At 42.7% G+C, this 18260-nt stretch overlaps 3 protein-coding genes across 30 annotated transcripts in view; 1 reads left to right on the top strand and 2 right to left on the bottom strand.

Annotated features, from left to right (window-relative positions):
- The window catches only part of CERS3 (ceramide synthase 3), a 70037-nt gene extending 69372 nt beyond the window's left edge, over positions 1 to 665 (bottom strand). The window contains exon 1 of the mRNA XM_065558123.1: positions 530 to 665. The gene's annotated coding sequence lies outside the window, so the exon portion shown is untranslated. The remainder of the gene's footprint in view (positions 1 to 529) is intronic.
- LINS1 (lines homolog 1) lies at positions 432 to 17720 on the bottom strand. Of its 18 annotated transcripts, XM_065558117.1 has the most exons (10): positions 17425 to 17564; positions 11990 to 12098; positions 11048 to 11128; positions 10226 to 10799; positions 10044 to 10133; positions 7715 to 7856; positions 6799 to 7398; positions 3375 to 3559; positions 2507 to 2555; positions 432 to 1663 (listed from the first exon to the last, which is right to left on the bottom strand). In XM_065558117.1, exons 4-9 carry the CDS (start codon positions 10646 to 10648, stop codon positions 2523 to 2525), a joined length of 1473 nt encoding a protein of 490 aa, XP_065414189.1. In that variant the 5' UTR covers positions 10649 to 10799; positions 11048 to 11128; positions 11990 to 12098; positions 17425 to 17564; the 3' UTR covers positions 432 to 1663; positions 2507 to 2522. The 18 variants fall into 18 exon arrangements, with proteins under 18 accessions (XP_065414189.1, XP_065414180.1, XP_065414181.1 ...); XM_065558108.1 differs by lacking the exons at positions 2507 to 2555; positions 17425 to 17564 and adding an exon at positions 17616 to 17720 and having other exon boundaries at positions 3379 to 3559; XM_065558109.1 differs by lacking the exon at positions 2507 to 2555 and having other exon boundaries at positions 3379 to 3559; positions 17546 to 17611.
- The window catches only part of ASB7 (ankyrin repeat and SOCS box containing 7), a 39774-nt gene continuing 39230 nt past the window's right edge, over positions 17717 to 18260 (top strand). For 3 of the 11 annotated variants that reach the window (XM_065558129.1, XM_065558128.1, XM_065558130.1), the window contains exon 1: positions 17801 to 17938. The gene's annotated coding sequence lies outside the window, so the exon portion shown is untranslated. Of the gene's footprint in view, positions 17939 to 18260 lie in introns of all 11 variants that reach the window. The other 8 variants (XM_065558131.1, XM_042856602.2, XM_024102898.3 and 5 more) reach the window with 7 other exon arrangements.

The following is an 18260-nucleotide window of genomic DNA, read 5'->3' as shown; positions in this document are numbered from 1 at the left end:
TTACATACTAGTTCAACTTTTTTTTTTTTTTTTTAAAAAGGAACACACCTGATTATGTTTTAGGCATTAATTTTAAACTCAGTTTTTAGTGACATCATCAATTCCAATTTGGACCGATAAAAGTGCTATGCTACTAGCTGATCAGACCTACAGAAAAGGCCAAAAAGCGAAACAATAAATATAACTTAGCATTAAAATCACAGAAGTGGAGGAATGGGATATAATTTTTGGTTTGTACATCACCTAGCACAACGGGGTCCTGGTCTGTGACTAAGGCTCCGAGGCCCTGTGGCATTACAAACACAGAACAGACGAACCTTGCCCCAAAGAGCTTACATAGCTGTGCTAAGTACTTGAGCCTGGAATTATCATTGCAATCTAGTTGGCTCTTACGATATTAGAATGACATTAGGAAGAATTACACCTTACACTTCAAATGGAAGTACTTTATTATGTCTTTCTGTGAATAATCAATTTATTGTTAAATTTGCTAATACCCAGTAACTCACCCTCACTCTGTCATACGTACCATAAATAAGTTTGGGACCATGAAACAACAGGTTGAGTACTTAAACACCGCTGCAGATTTGTCTTTTCAAAGTGTCAGTTGGCAGCCCGTTGAGCCTGCTTGGTCTAAACACGCTGATAGGTCCAAAAGGAATGTACCTCTGAGCATGTACACTCTTCTTGTGGAAACATTCCATCACATACTAGTGTGAAATCACTTCAAAATGTCAACAATAGCACTTCATTGTCTTATAGTAGATTCATGCTTTTATTGGTTGTCTCAATGTGACTCAACAGTTTCAACAATGCAGCTGGGTTGTATGGGAAAAGATTTCTTCTCTGTAACCTAGAAATTGCTTTTTGCAGTTCTTCCAGACATTTCATTGATTTGAGAAGCATTCTTTCTACAGGCACAGGGTTATTTGGAGACACATTACATACCCCGAGTGACAAGGGATTAGAACTTTTTTGTTTCAGGGGCAACACTTTAGGTTCAAGTGTATGGGGTTTGTCATGTACGTCCATACAAACAGTTTCCCTTATCTTTGTACTGCCTTGATTGTTTGAAGGCATCTGCTTCATGTTTGCCAAACACTCCTTTCCCACTGATTCAAATTCAGAATCTTCTGAACTGTCATAATTAACAAGGCTTTGAAGGCAATCCAATGCAGATGTGTTATCAGTCCATATCAATGAGTTAGACTTGTTGGGTTTTACAACTTGGTCATCACCTTGCTGTTCCATGGGTACAGAAGGCTTCTGGGAAGAAGCCAAAGATACCAGAGTGTGTTGTACTGGATCACAACAAGCATTCTCCAAACTTAAATCTGTCAGACAGGTTTTTTTTTCTTGGTGGGATGAGGTGACAAAAGAAACACACACACCTCTTTTAGACGCAATATCAAAGCAGTTAGAGATGTTGACAAAATGATGCCAGTCTTCTCTAAGAAGTTTTAAATATCTTACAAAATACTCAAGGAAGCAGGTTTCTGATGAAATCAAAAAGTCAAGAAGAACTGTGGAATCAAACGCAATACTTTTTAGGAAAAATAAAAAGATACAGTGAGGATTACAGCCACTCTCATGTGTCAGGCAGATCCAGGTTTCGTCGTCTTCTGCTGCAAGGCACAAGTTATCAGCAGCATCATGCCATAACCTGAAAAGTTACCCAAACACAGATTAAACGGAATGCAATAGAACAGTTATTTAAATACTGAATAATTTTCCATAAACATTCTTGCTTAACATTTTTAGTAATTTTAACTACAGAGGTAGAAGCAATGTATGAGAGATCAGCAGGATACACACCAGATCCTATTATAGTTTAATATTAAAGGCAAGGTTTTCCAATCTATATATTGAACTCAGCAAAACTATAATATAACAATATATGGAGATATACCTATCTCATAGAGCTGGAAGGGACCCCAAAAGGTCATTGAGTCCAGCCCCCTGCCTTCACTAGCAGGACCAATTTTGCCCCAGATCCCTAAGTGGCCCCCTCAAGGATTGAACTCACAACCCTGGGTTTAGCAGCGGTGTTTGAGCTGGAGCCCCTGTTGGTATAAAAACAAGAGGGGACTGCTAGCATGGTGTTCTCTGTGAGGGCTCCACAGCTTTGGAATTTGCTCCCCTTCTTGGTCTGAAATATCCTTAATTTGATGACCTCCAGGACATTAAGATACCTGAAATATTGGTGGTCAGTTATCGTAAACCGTACTACTCCATTTAATATGTATTTATATGTTACGTCAAAGGTGCCTCGAATATGTGAGTAGATATCCTTTTCACATTTTTTTAAAAATACAAACAATTAATAAAGGTTACTTCATTCACAAGATGCTATGCACCTTGGAAAAAGTTATTTAGGTTCCTAAGTATAGATTTAGGTGTCTAACTTTAAGGCCAGCATTTTCAAACCTGGGTGCCTTAACATTTAACAACAGACACTACTAGCAATAATGCAATCAAACAAATCTGAAATTACAAAGTGATTCACCCAGCCAAGTTTCTTTTCATAAAGTTGGGCTGCATCTCCTGTCCCCTCCCTTGTACAGGAAATTGAATGAAAATGAAACAAAAGGGTTTGCATGATAAATGTATAATGCACAAGAACTCAACACATTTTAGATATCAGTATTGCCACTTCTCAGCAAGTTATGGGGATCCTGCCTAAGAAACCATTACTGTAAGGTGTGATTACAGTTCACTTCAGCAATCCTCAGATTCAACTATCATTCATTCTTAAAGTTTAATCATAACATGAAATCCTTCTCCAAAAAGTTGAGTGTTCACAAAAAACACTCAAGTCTTGCCTTTCAGTCAGCATCTGACCATCACTCAAATTCTGTGAAGTCAGCTACTGTGAATTAGAGGGTAGGACTGAACTTGTAATAGAAAGACTACTATAAACACCACTTACAGTCTGATCTGAAACATATTAACATCAATGTAAGACTCCCAGTGATTTCCAACTACACCTCTACCCCGATATAACACTGTCCTCAGGAGCCAAAAAATCATACCGCATTATAGGTGAAACTGCGTTATATCGAACTTGCTTTGATCCGCCGGAGTGTGCAGCCCTGCCCCGCCCCCGGAGTGCTGCTTTACCGTGTTATATCTGAATTCATGTTATATCGGGCCGCGTTATATGGGGGTAGAGGTGTACTGTTGATGTCAATGGGAACCATATCAGTTCCTACAAAGTAGTTCATTAAATCCATTAAAGATTGTTAATGTATTTTCTTGTGTTATTACTTTATGTAATGGTCATATAAAAATACTGCTATTGTGAACTGTATGATCTCACTAAATAAAAGCTTAATTTGTCTTCAAAGATCTAACAAAGAAATTAATATATATACCAACCTATCAAACTTTAAATAAACCGTTAACAAAGATTTAGCAGCTTCCAGCATGTCATCATCTTGTTCTATAAAGACCATGGAAAGCCACTCACAAGGATGTACATTTGAATGAAAATGTGGAGAAGACTTCAGATGTTTCTTCAAGAATATCAATAACCGGGACATGAAACTCTGCAAGTCTGCTAAAAATAGAGAGCATAACTGTGAAATTTTGCTTTCATTTTTTCATATTGAAAAGCCAAACCCACATTTCCTTAAAAAAAAACAGTGGACAGTATGGAACCCAGTTGTCCAAGCACACATCCCTTAGCTCAACTGAACTAGCACTGCATTGACAAATGCCTTGCAGAATGATACCATTTATGGAGTCAAAAATCAAAGCCATCAAAGCAAAGAGCCATCAGCAAAATCATTTCACCTCAAATCCAACATAGTTACTTTTTGCACAAACGTATATGTAAAAACTCTTACAATATTTACTTTTATATGTCTAATGCAAAACACAGATTTCACTGCTCAAGTGGAGGACAACATCCAGAAGAGTTAGCATTGACGCAATTTAAGGACATATGCAAATATATTATTTGAAGAATGGGATTCTTAGGCTCTTGTTACTTCCTCCCACAGAAAGACCACATATAAGAGATGGGAGGCGGGGGGAACCTTTATGGTTGTGGGGTGGGAAGGGGTCAGCCCTCTCTCTCTCCCAGGCTTACTGCAGAATAAACAAGGAGATTACATCTCCATAATCTGCTGGTGTCAGGAGAGCTGTAAAAAAATCCAAGGCCGTCTACATAGAAACCCTATATTCCCACACTTGCCCTGGGGTCTCTGACTCTCATTTGGCTCTCTGACTGCATGTCTCCATTGGCCCTGGCCTCCAGCAAATGCAAATGTAGAGAGAGGTGAGATATAATCCACCTCATGCCACAGATAGAATGATCTGATAAGGCCACCTTGCTGTAATTTATCCCACTTGGTCCCTCCCATGCAAAGGAATAATCTGGTGCAGTGTTAAGACTAAGATCCCTATGGTCCAGTTTTTTTTTAGCGTCAACGAATTGCAGAATCAGGGCCTAAACTTTTGCAGGAAATATAAATGTATGAAACTGGTAATACAAACATAGCAAAATCTACTCTGACAAAAAAAAACCTTCAAAGATTAGATAGGTTCTCATATGTATGTTGGGAGACTGCTGTGACTGAACATAAATGCTGAGAGATACAAACCAAACCTTGCCAGAAAATTACATTATTCAGGAAGATGTCCATTTTCTAGGTCACCACAGAACTGTACCATGTTTGTGGGGATGGAGGGGCAGAAGGAGAGGCCCATCTATACTCTTAGCCCAGCAGAAGGATCTGTCCTATCTCGGGGCCTCTCCTTCTGCCCCTCCACCCCCACGAACATGGTACAGTTCTGTGGGGACCTAGAAACGAAAGCTTATGCTCAAATAAATTTGTTAGTCTCTAAGGTGCCACAAGTACTCCTCGTTCTTTTTATTATTAGTAAGAATATAAAATTTTCCTGCAATTCTTCATTCTGATTGCAACACCCCCTAATTTTAAATACTACCTGTACACTGCATGTCAGCAGCACCTGCATTGCCACATACGGCCTGAGGATACAAGAGGAAAGATTCTCCCAAGACTACCATGCCATTTTATTGCTGTGGCCAGCTCTTGAAAAACAACCTTGTGTGTACCATATAAACACCCTTCCTCATATGAGAGATTTACCTCTGCAATATTCCAGTGCATAGTAAAAAGATTCCTCAAATCCAAATTTGGGCCCAATTTTCCAAACAAGTGCTCTCAGCATTTTAAAAAAAAACAATGGCATCTTAGATTATCAGAAAGTATTTCTTAGATTGTATTGGAAAAGCTCTATGGATTGAATGATATAATCTGAATGGAAGCTAATGCTGTAGCAAGATTTGTTACAACATGGGAATCACCTTTGTTGTAAAAAAGTACAATGTAGCTCACCCTAAAATTAGATTTTTAAAGGCTTGCCTTGCTTCTCAGCAAAAGACTATGAACCTTCAATCATCATACATGTTCAGGTACTTTTCAGACTGAAATCAGGGATCATTCTATTCCCCCCCACCCCCTCAGAACTAGAATATCTGGTAACTACCACCAAGGGTTAGTTTAGTTCAAATTACGCAATTTTAAGTCTATAATATAGCAAACAAACAAAACCCCAAACCCATATTATCACCCAACCACCTGTGCCTAAATTGTGTTCCTAACATTTCAGTTCTATAGAATCATAGAATTATCAGGGTTGGAAGGGACCTCGGGAGGTCATTTAGTCCAACCCCCTGCTCAAAGCAGGACCTAATCCCAACTAAATCATTAAACTTAAGTGAAGTCATTACTCTTAATATTTTAATAGTGTTTTAATCTAGCTGGTTGCACCCTTCGTACCATCTGGAGGCCGAGCTCATTGTATATCTCTGGGGCTCACTGGATCCCTTCATTCCCCTCACAATCTTCCTGGGTGCCACCATCCCATGCCCCTCTATTTCAGGGACTCCTTGCAACTCCCACTTGAATATTCCTTCCGCAGTAGTTCTGTGTGCACCCCATTCCCTTCTCCTCTCATACCAGGGTCCCTCATTTTCTTCACTATGCCAGCGGCTCTATGGGCACTCCCATTCCCACTTCCCCACCACAAATAGCAGAGGCTCTGTGTGTCGCTCCTTTCTACTCCCCCACCCCAATGGCAAAGGCTGTGTGCGCTCCCTTCTCCGAGTCCCCCATTCGCCCCACCAGGCCAGGGTTTCTGTTCCCCACTCATGCCCCGCTCCCACCATACATGGGGCCCCAATCTCTGCATCATGCCAGCAGCTAGGTCTCTCTCCTTTCTCCCTCCTAAAGTACCTTTCTTCCCCACCCCAACTGTAAGGGAAGGGGCAGATAGCTGGTTCCTCTCTCCCCCACCTGACGCAGGCATTGAGGAGGCCGGATATTAAGAAGAAAGAAAGGGATTCTTTTCTCTCCCTCTGCCTGCCCCCATGGCTGACAATTCACCCCAGGGACCCAACAGGAAGAGCAATTATTTCTCTTCTGTTATTCAGGGTGTCAACACATTACACTCTACTGGGAGGATGAGTAGGGGTACTGTTATGCTGCAAAGTATTAATAGATGACAGTAGCTCCATGTGTTCCTATGTTCCCTCTATCAATGTTCTGATTGTCCCCAAAATCAACAGGGTTCTGGCCACTAATTCCTAGAAATTCCCTGAAAATCGAATTGGTCGGATGTGGCATTCAGAAATAATTGTGTTACACACATAAAGAGAAATGCTGTTGTGTATAAGACTTTGCAAGCTCAGCCAACAATTTTAAATTGCCTAAATCAACTATAAGCTTTAGAATGCATGCTACTTAATGAATTTAAACAGAACATTACCTTTTATTTCAGCTGCTTTAGTAGAGTTCTGCACCTTGATCTCTAAAGCTTTAAGTAAAACCAAACTTAAGGCTCTGAGGATTACTTGGTCAGGACCACTGTGGATGCCATCGTCAGGTTGAGCTTCACTGCCTCCAAAATAGCTGGCTTTTTCAGAAACAGGTATTTGATTCAGCCACCCCAAATTCACAGCTTGCAAAACAACATTAGCCAGCGCTAACATATCCTTATCCAAATAAGGATCCTGTAGGGATAAAGGGGGTAATGATCCACTTATGAAATCTTCACCAGCTTTATAAAGGATGCATTTTTTGAGGAGCATAATGGACTTCTTCTTGATTAAATAATGAACTGATGAATAAGTGAGGTCCAAGATGCAAGAAGTATTCAAAAATAAAATTCTTTGGCATTTGAAATGTGACTCTATTTGGATTCTTGAGGCCACAAGAACTTCAAGAAAATCTATGAATCCGATCAAGTTGTTTGCAGCTTTAGAATATAGTGAAGTATCCTGGAAGCTGTTAAAACGACGAGACAAAATGGAATTGTAAAATCCTTCAAGTACAGTATCAAGAGGAGTGAAAACCTTTTTCAGGAGATCTATAATAAATAAAATAATTGTTAAGCAGAGTTGAAGTGGAGTTCCTAAAGTACAATTCAATTAACCAGATAATTTAAAACAACTTTTCACCACTGAAATAGCATCAGCAAGGAGGAGATCATGATAATCTCTCAAATTCAATGTGTATTGGGGGCACTGTATTTTCATTTTTAATATATTTTTTTGTATTATGACAAGGTAAATAACCCATTGCCATTAGTATTTTAAACAGGCTGATTTCTCTGAAGGATATTAAGTAGCCTTCCTCCCCCTAGTGGACACTTGTATATTAATATCAAAAAAATCTTACAATACCTGCTTTGTGCAAATCTTTATCTTTCAAAATGTCTCTAATAATAGCTCTAAGAATCCATAGACATTCTGCTACTTGATCACTCTTAGGGAATTCTGACAGAGTCTTCAAACAAAAAGTGAGCCAGGTGACATTAAATGTATTCTAGAAAAATAAATTAAAAAATTATTCTGTATGCACAAAATGTGATGTGATATTACTTTTTTTTTTAAAAGTTATAACTGTTGTGCATAGTAAGTTAACACACTGATACATATAAAAGGAGTAAGTGTGGGAATGGACAAAGAGACAGACAGAATATAGAAGTGCCAAGCAGTTTTACTAAAGCACCTATCATTCCTTTACAAACATTAAACTGCACAACAGCAATTTGATAAGCAAAAATCCTCCTCATTTTACATACAGGAAAACCAAAGCCTGGTGAAGTTATGTGATTGATCCGAAGTCCCACAAAAGGACTGTGGCAGATGCAAGAATTGAACTCATAGCTCCCACATTTCTTGTTTCTAGAGGCTGGTAATAGCACAAGTGTGGGTAGCAAGCACGTGTCAGATAGCAAGTGTCAAAAATCGGGACAGGAGGTGGGGGGTAATAGGTGCCTATGAGAAAAAGACCCAAAAATCGGGACATCTGGTCACCCTAAGTGTGGGGAACGGTTTGCAAGAAAACACAACCATTCAAACTATTTTGTACATGTGCAAGTTATTTTCTTACTAGTGAATTAAGCAGTAACACATTAGACAGAAACTGAATTAATGGGCTTCATCATTTTAAGACCCCTGTGCAGGAAGTATTAAAAACAAATATGTTCTGAAAGACAATACCATCCAAAGAAATTGCTATAGGGCCTATAGTATGTGCCCACTAAGTAAACAGGGTAGTTGTACCTTTGTCAGTCCCAGGATATTAGAGAGACAAGAAGGGTGAGGGAATATCTTTTATTGGACCAATTTCTGTTTGTCTCTCTCACCAACAGAAGTTGGTCCAATAAAAGATATTACCTCACCCACCTAGTCGCAATAAGTAAACAGTAAGTTTTGGTAACTGGGGACATTCAGAAAACAAAAAATGGAAAAGTATTCTATTAGTTATGAACAGGTTGGTGCCTATTTTTATTTGCTGAAGGATTTAGATTTCAAATAAATGTAAATATAGTAAGATTTATGAAGTTCAGCAAGCTGCACAATTAATATTCTACAATGCAAATCGCCTAAAGAGAATATCTTTGTGACACAAAAATAAAACTATTAAAAGCATTTTAAAACAAAAACCACAAGCTTGATGTATTTACATTAAAAGAAATATTCATGCTCACTTTCAGAACGTTGCTCCTGCCTATGTTTCTGACCTCACTTCTTCCTACACATTCTCCTGATCCCTGTCAGAGCCACTAACTGCTCCCTTTGTCCACTCCATGCTCTCTTTGGGTATGTCTATACTGGAAATGGGAGCCAGTCTTCCAACCTGAGTAGACAGACTTGTGCTATCAGGACTCGATCTAGTGCTCTAAAAATTGGAACTATGGATGTTCCGGTTCGTGCAGAAGCTCAGGTTCTCAACGCTAGGGGCCTGGGTGGGCTTGAGAGCCCAAGCTCCCACCAGAGGTGGAACATCCACAATTGCTATTTTTAGCACACTAGCTCAAGTCCCGCTAGCTCTCTCCCAGTTGCAGTGTAAACATACCCTTTCATGCCCCTCCTACCACATTTGAAATAGTCTCTGGAAACATTTAACAAGCATCTTCCCTTTCCTCCACCAAATCACTCCTCACCCAATACCTCCTCAGTGTGGCCCTCTCCCACAACGCTACCTCGTACTACTTTTACACTCTGTTTCGGAAAATGGCTCTGAAAAAAAGACAGTGTGCCCAGAGTTGAGAAAGAGCAAGACTTTGAAGCAGGAGGCCACTGAGGGATGTGCCCATGGCATGCTGCAAAGCAGTCATGCTAGCAAGTACACAGATCCATTGTCTAAAATTCCTTTTGGAAGGATGGAACATGGTAGACAGAGGTGTTACAGATTTGAGGCTGCAGATGCAGGAAGGGAGCAGCTCTGTTATTACTCTATAGTCTGATGGGCATGGAAGGATTCCAGCACCTCCTCCCACCAACAGGCACTGCACCTGTTTAGGCAGGCTTTGCACTAGAGAGAAAATTTAATTGTTACACTGTAAAATGTTCAGTGACTGCTCTGTGTCATTTAACTATTGTAGAAGGTCAGCTATAGTTAGATGGAACAACTAAGGAAAACTGGAAGGAATGTATCCACTCATGTTTGCTTTGATAGCTTACATACAAATTCAAAGTCCACCCAGGAACCTGACACACTCACCTCTTTCTTTAGTTGGAAATATATAAGGGAGGCTATACTTTTTGAAGCCATGTGAGACAATAGTTTATCAGAACTATTGCATAGACAAATCTGCAGACATGTAAAAAAAAAAAAAAAAACTAAGTTACACTCACTTTTTACTTTGTTTTGAAAAGTTTTGAAAATAATTAAAAAAAGCTTACTAATTTTGAATCAATTTTTGTCTCTTTCAGAAGAATTGTTATTATATCAAGGTACTTCTGTCTTATGCTGAATTCAGTTTCCTGGGACTGTACTTTGGCAATCATCATCTTGATCAATGTTAACTGTAGCAGTATCATTTCCCGTGAACAGAACACTGAAGAGCTCGTGTTTGCAAAGCTATCAGATTTATCATCTGTCACAAGGGCAAGAGCATCTGAAACAGCAGAGTCCTGATGGCTCCAAGTGCCCCAGTTAGGAGATTCTGGGCATATTTGATTATGTGACTCATTAACTCTTGTGGATGAATCTTGTGGTGAAACATGCGGGTTGAGGAAAGCAGCATAATCCTGGCTGTTCTTTGTTAAAGGAGTGCCTACCAGCACATCCCTATGCAGCTGCTGGAGAAGAGACAGATCTCCCATTTTGGGAAAAATTTTATGAAATTTTATGTTTTGGAGAATGCCACATGCCTTCACTTATTACTTGTGGACATTATGGGTCACTTCAGAAATTACTTCTGTCCAATCAAAGAAATGGATTTGTAGCTTTATAAAGGCATTTCTTCTAGGGTATCTAGGAAAAAAGTAATGAGATTAAATCATTTTTGCTATTAAATTTAATAGATTAGCAGAATGATACAGCTGAATATGGATCATTTACTGAGCACCATAGTTAAAATGAAACTACTTTTAATAAACATCATTTGAAAGAAAATCTGGGAATGTGCATTTAGCACAATATTCCTTAAACAGCAAGGACGATAACTAACATCCACACAAAACTCTTCATCCAAACATCCCAAAGCACAAAATGTGTTATACCACAAATCCAGGAATCTTGCCAACCTCTGAAATGAAGCCATTTGGATGGAGTCATGCAGGACTGGGTGCATAGCAATACTTCTGAAATGGGGCAGAAAGGGAAAAATACTGTGACCATTTGAAACTTCAGAGGAATTTTAGGCAGGCAAGGGGAAGTTACTGAGTCAATTTGACCAGCCATGCAAAAATACCATGCCATCCTGAATGATCGAGATCTCAATTTAAAGTCACTCGTGTAAAAGCTCCAGCAACACACAGTGCCTTCTAGCATCATGCTGGGACACTGATTCAGACATGAGGGAACAGTGCCATCTACTGCATTGCCAGCACCCTTTCCTACAACATCCTGGGTTTTGCCAGCTATGAATAAGTATTTTTTTTTTTTTAAAAGAACCGAGTAAAGATGCATTGCCAGTATGTCTTGATGTTTGTCCACTGGAGAAAATGTATTCAACCTTATTTTCAAAACTTGTATTCCATGGATGTTCAACCATAGTTTGTTTTGACTAAACACATACAAATCTGCATTTTATTACTGCTACAGACATCCCAACAACTGATCTACTTCCCTTTTAAAGCCATTCACTGTACCAAGTTTTAAACCACTTGGTTGATGGACAAACAAAACTCAAAAAAAAGGAAAACAATACGTTCACACTGGATTTTAACTAAAGATAATAAGGCCCCAATTCTGTAAATGGATCCAGGTGAGCACACCCTTGAACCAGTATAGAGTCCCAATGAAGTCAGTGGGACTATACAGCAGCATCAAGATCTGCCTACATATATGTGTTTGCAGGATGAAGGCTTCAAACTTAAGTTTATTAAAAGTACTTGCTGATAACTGTGCAAGTTTTTGCAGGATTGGCACCAAAATATTTTTAAATGGCCAAACATTAAAAGCATTACCAAAGAGTTGTATTAAAAACAAGCTAACTTAACTGCTTCTATGTAGATTCTTCTGGAGTTCACAGATATTAGTGAGGGCAGGATTCAAGTGCTCGCTGGAACTGATGAAGGCAAGGCAGGCTATCAGAAGACACATTTTGATCTGAAACACAAAAAGAGAACGTTGGGGAAACACTATTCTCCCTCTCCAGAACAATATAAAACACTGGTTTCTTACATCTGGCTTCTCATTTCTTTTTTACATAGCTAAGCTAAGGTCAGTCTGAAGTGGGTAGGGTTCAAGATTTTCACCACAAGAATTCTTAAGAATCACTCTTAAAAAAAATGGAGATGAATGACCCAATACTACACTCTGTTGCACGTGAGCTCCAGGGGAGTAATACACACATACTGAAAAGCAGAACTTGGCCCTTGCTTTAATAAACAGAATAAAACAAAGCTTGTGTAACTGCATTAGTTAACGTCTACATTTTCAAAAGTCCCGGTCTCTAATTCTGGGTGCCTGATTTCTAGAGGTGCTGAGCACCCTCCAGCTGAAGTCAATAGAAACTGCAGGTGCTCACTACTTCAGAAAGTAAGGTTCTTTTTACCGTCTGCAACTGAGACACTCCAAATAAGAAGCTACTTAAGAAGCTGGGTCTAAGAATCTGTGAACACCCCTAAATATACATAAAAGTCCTTGCCAGGAAGGCCATACAAATACTTCAACCACATGTAGAAAGACTGACCTTGTTATCAAAGATTATACTTTAAATAGCATCACAATTATTTAGTACAGCTTAAAGAGAAGTTACTATGAATTTAAGTATCACTCTTTAGTTTCAAGTGGGAGTATCTATCTAGGTACTTACACAGCTCCATCACCACACAAGTGCCTTGACAGACAGATCTCCATACCAGAGAACTAAAAAGACACACTTAAGATCATAGCAGTTTCTCTTTGCATACTATTATCTTTAGGTGACAGTTACGACTCATAACACACTCTAGAGGCACTTCTTTAGCACCTTTCTAGTTTCTATTAACTCTCTCTACAACATTAGAAACTTTTCCCCCAGCATGCCTTTTTGGGGCTGGGCCTTAAAATTTGGCAGAACTAAACAAGCACAGTCCCAGAGTGGTCATTTTGTAACTAGCTGCATTTCTTTTTCCAGCTGGTAAGTACTTATATTCCCTTTCTTATTCATGAAAAGATAGCACATTGTCATAGCAGGATTCCCAGCACATCTATCAATTATACTTGCAAGCAGTAGCAAACAGAACCACGGAGTTTACACATTTTTAGCTTCTGCTTATTTTGACTAGGAGAAATAGAGTAAAAGTATACAAAATGTTAGACTGTAGCACCCAGCATATATATACAGTACCTTTTAGCTGAAGATCTCAAAGTACTTTCCAAAGGTAGGGAATATTCCCATTTTATATATGTGGAAATTAAGTTATAGATAAATAAAGTGACTTTCCAAGGTTATGTAGCAAGCTAGTGACAGACTGAAGAATATAACCCAAGTCTCCTGACTACCATAACTAGACCATATTTCCTCTGAGGCAGAATCTAAAATTGGAATTGGAAGATAAGACATTATCCATAATGAACTATAAAAATTGTGGTAGCACTATGTTTTTTACACAGACATCCATGTATTTTTGAGAATATCTTTCCACCGCACTTGTGACAGCTGACCTGCAGTGTTCCTCAGCCAAATCTCAATCAGGCTGATGCAGGGACCGCTATCAGTTCTCAAAGCCTGCACTTTACATATTAAGAATAAATCTGATACTTCAGGCTATACATTTCTCCTTCATTTGCAGAATATACTTTGAATTCTACTTGAGATAGAAATTTATGATCTGAAACCTCATAAAATTTCTTTGGAAATCACCCTGTGAATATTTTATACAACTCTGAGTTTAATCTCTATCTAAACCAATACATAAAATTATTTCAACATATTTACTAATGTACTCAGGACCAAACTGAATTACTGTCCGAGAGGTTAAATGAATGGATCTCTCGTGCACCAATTTATACAATACAGTGAGGCTGTTAGTGTGAAATAAATTTAGAACTCCTCTGGGACAAGCACTATGAAATTGTACCTTTGCAACATGATAGTGTTTGTGCTTTCCCTGACCATATATCATAGTTATACAGCACCATTAATTTACACGGCACTTTACCAAACATTGATAAGACATGTCACTTGCTCAAGACCTCAATCTAAAACAGATTAAACCAACGTAGGATACCAAGTCAGGAAAAGGGGAGAGAGTGTCGGTCATTACAAAATGGGAGAGGGTTGCTTTAAGAGATGGGTTTTAAGAAGTTAATTTGAAAGCGCGAAAAGATGCCAAAGGACAACAGAGATATTTTTTCAGCCATAGTAAGACACCATGGCAGAGGGGACAACGCTAAAAGAGAGGGAATAAGAGACAGCTGTACGATAATAGGGATATGTAAGGAATAATGTACTCCAATTGTCCCTGGAAACCAATCAAGAGCGGGATCCAGAATAAGAAACAATCCCTGCCCTGAAGAGCTTGCAACGTAAATAGACAAGCCAGACAAAAGGTTGAGAGAAAAGGGATATCGCATATAAGCAGCGTGAATAACGTGATGGTTGTCAAACATCATGTTAATGCCATGATTGTTTTGGTTTAACTTAAATAAAAATCACAGGGATTGGTAAATAAGAATTACTAAATAGAAAGTAAGGGAGAAGAAACACTGAAGGGAAAGGATTGGGGTAGGAAGCAAGGAGGACAGTTGACTTGAGGTCAACAAGTTTTGAGGAACACTATAAATCACAAAAGTCAATGGCTAGTCAATGACTCCACAATATCCCTAAAATAGAATTATAAAGTCTGTATGTGTTTTCAGGGTATAGTACTTCAGCTAACGTACTATATACAGAAATCTATCGCTCATTTGATAACCACTGATGTTGAAATAGTTTTGTTTTCAAATCACATTATCTTCTACATTCTCCGACTGCATTTTAAGTCACAAGTGATATTTGTTGGTTACAGTTGACCTGTGTCTATGGCATATCATGACTCACATAGGATACAACTAGCCAAGGAAGCATGTGTTTCTCACAATCATGACTAAAGGAAAGTCCTGTTAAATCATTATCTTTGTTTTGTCCTTCATTGGAGCATGATCATATTAAATGCTATTGCATGAAAAGTTTCTCCTGACTGCTATCTTCACAAACAGAAAACAATGGTGGATTCAGCTATGATGCATGAAATATGGGGCATGAGCATACTCAAGTTTCACTGAAAGGCTCTGGCACCTGTCAAGGAGTCATGGCAGATCCACACACAACAGGATATAGATGAACTATACTCTGGCTCTCTGAACTTTATAATTGGCTGGAGAATTGTGTTTCAGCTTATAGGCTTGCCTTTAAAAAGCTGTTACATTTCCAGCCTCTGTGTGGGAATAAATATTTCCCATGTAAATCACAGTTCATCCTGCCTGCCTGTGCAGTCTCCAACAACTGTGAGGTGTGAACCATCTGTTATCTTGATCGTCTGCAGTGTTGTTGTAGATAGGTTGGTTCCCAGATAGGAAACACAAGGTGGGTGAGGTAATATCTTTTATTGGACCAACTTCTGTTGGTGAAACAGACAAGCTTCAACATTTAGACAGAGGTCTTTTTCAGGTCTGGGGAACCAGCTTGAAAGCTGGTCTCCTTCACCAACAGAAGTTGGTCCAATAAACAATATTACCTCAGCCACCTGCTGTCTCCTAATAACAACCATTTAGAACATCAACACTTAACTTTTTCCACTGCTGGTCATTATAGTAGCAACACCCAAGCTAATGTCCTGGCTGAACAGAGCAGTAATTATTGGAGCACAGTGGGGAACATAACCAATCAGGTGAGGAATTCATTCTCCCACCCCAAAATGTGAAGTCATCAACTACACCACATGGGGATGGGAAAGAGTAGAGCCTCCTCCCCACTCCCACCAGTACCAGATGTCTGCCAATAGCAAAGACCCCACACTTTTCCCTGACATTTTTTTTTTAAACCTGTCATTACAGGGAGCAAAGAGCCCGAGGAAGGAGAGCTCAGAAGGTGGAAGCGTCCCTGGCTTCATCTGCATCGTGCCTAGAACAGCAGGTTGCCCATAGGCAGCCTCCCCTCCCTAGATTGCAAAGTGATGCTGTGACAGATCAGCTCCTCCTCAACCTGCGGCCCTCTCCCCTCACCATCCGCCTCAACCTCAGCCCCTCCTCCTGCCTTCGCACACCCCCGCCCGCCCAACTGTCCTCACCCCCTCCTCACGCCTTCGCACACCCCCGCCCGCCCAACTGTCCTCAGCCCCTCCTCCTGCCTTCGCACACCCCCGCCCGCCCAACTGTCCTCAGCCCCTCCTCCTGCCTTCGCACACCCCCGCCCGCCCAACTGTCCTCACCACCCCCCTCACCCCCTCCTCCTGCCTTCACACACCCCCACCCACCCAACTGTCCTCACCGCCCCCCTCAGCCCCTCCTCCTGCCTTCGCACACCCCCGCCCGCCCAACTGTCCTCACCCCCTCCTCACGCCCCTCCTCCTGCCTTCACACACCCCCACCCACCCAACTGTCCTCACTGCCCTCCTCAGCTGCTCCTCCTCCTGCCTTCACACACCCCCATCCGCCCAACTGTCCTCACCCCCTCCTCAGCCCCTCCTCCTGCCTTCACACACCCCCACCCACCTGTCCTCACTGCCCTCCTCAGCTGCTCCTCCTCCTGCCTTTGCACACCCCCGCCCGCCCAACTGTCCTCACCCCCTCCTCCTGCCTACGCACACCCCCTCCTCCTGCCTTCGCACACCCCCTCCCGCCCAACTGTCCTTACCCCCTCCTCAGCCCCTCCTCCTGCCTTCACACACCCCCTCCCGCCCAACTGTCCTCACCGCCCCCCTCAGCCCCTCCTCCTGCCTTCGCACACCCCCACCCGCCCAACTGTCCTCACCCCCTCCTCAGCCCCTCCTCCTGCCTTCACACACCCCCACCCGCCCAACTGTCCTCACCCCCTCCTCCTGCCTTCACACACCCCTGCCCGCCCAACTGTCCTCACCCCCTCCTCCTGCCTTCACACACCCCTGCCCGCCCAACTGTCCTCACCCCCTCCTCCTGCCTTCACACACCCCCACCCGCCCACCTGTCCTCACCCCCTCCTCAGCCCCTCCTCCTCACCGCCCTCCTCAGCCCCTCCTCCTGCCTTCGCACACCCCCACCCGCCCAACTGTCCTCAGCCCCTCCTCCTGCCTTCGCACACCCCCGCCCGCCTGTCCTCACCCCCTCCTCCTGCCTTCGCACACCCCTGCCCGCCCAACTGTCCCCACCGCCCCCCTCAGCCCCTCCCCCTGCCTTCACACACACCCGCCTGCCCAACTGTCCTCACCCCCTCCTCACGCCCCTCCCTCGACCTCAGCCCAGCTCCCCGCCACCCCCCAGCCGCCCTCACCTAGCAGCCCAAGGTCCCGCTCTTTAGCCATCGCCGCCAGGCCCCGCCGCGGTGCATACGAGTCACGCAAGTCTCGCTCGCCCCTCCCACCCATCGCTGCTAGGCAACCCCCTCGCTTTACCCGCCCCTGGAGACGGGGCGCGGTAGGGCCCACTTCTCCCAGAACAAACTCGAGCGCAATCAATCCTTACCGTTAGCTGTCGCAAAGCCCCACCGGGCTTTACGGCATTTGGGAGGGGAGATGGGCGGAGTCGCCCAAACCCCGCCACCCAACCCGGCGCGGCGGTAGTTTACGGCTTGGGGCGGGACTATGGCTGCGGCAGCTGATTGGCTGCGGTGGGGGTCAGCCCCTGCCCAGTGACCCTGGAGTGAGGAGGGGGGCGGCTCAGTCAGTGCAAAGTGTCCCCACAACGCCCCCGGCTGGGTCTGCGGCTCCCCCCACCCCTGAGCCAGTGCCAGTGGGGGGAGCGGCGGCGGAGCGGCCGCCGGTCCCGTCCCCCTCAGGAGGAGACAGGTAACAGCCGGGGGGCTAAAGCCCTGTTTGCCCCGAGACTCCGTCATGGGGGCGCCTGCCCCAGCCACTGCTACGGGAGGGCTAAGCCCCCTCTCCTCCCCTCCCCCCTGCCCGCCCCGAGGCTGCGCGCTAGGGGCTGCTCCCCCTGCCCACTCCCACGGGACTTTGCTGTGGGTGGGGGGAGGGGAATAGACTGCAGCCCCATAGGGCTGCTGGGGGGTCATTAGCCCATCCCCCTGGATACTGGTCTTGGGCGCCCCCCCCCTTCCGCCCCGTGATTCCTTTGACATTTTGGTATGGGGGGGGCTCATCCCCGCTCTGC

This window comes from Chrysemys picta, chromosome 10 (assembly GCF_011386835.1).
Source record: "Chrysemys picta bellii isolate R12L10 chromosome 10, ASM1138683v2, whole genome shotgun sequence".
Lineage (NCBI taxonomy): Eukaryota > Metazoa > Chordata > Testudines > Emydidae > Chrysemys > Chrysemys picta.
Note: the sequence above shows the minus strand (reverse complement) of the source record. Positions and strands in the feature narration are given on the sequence as shown.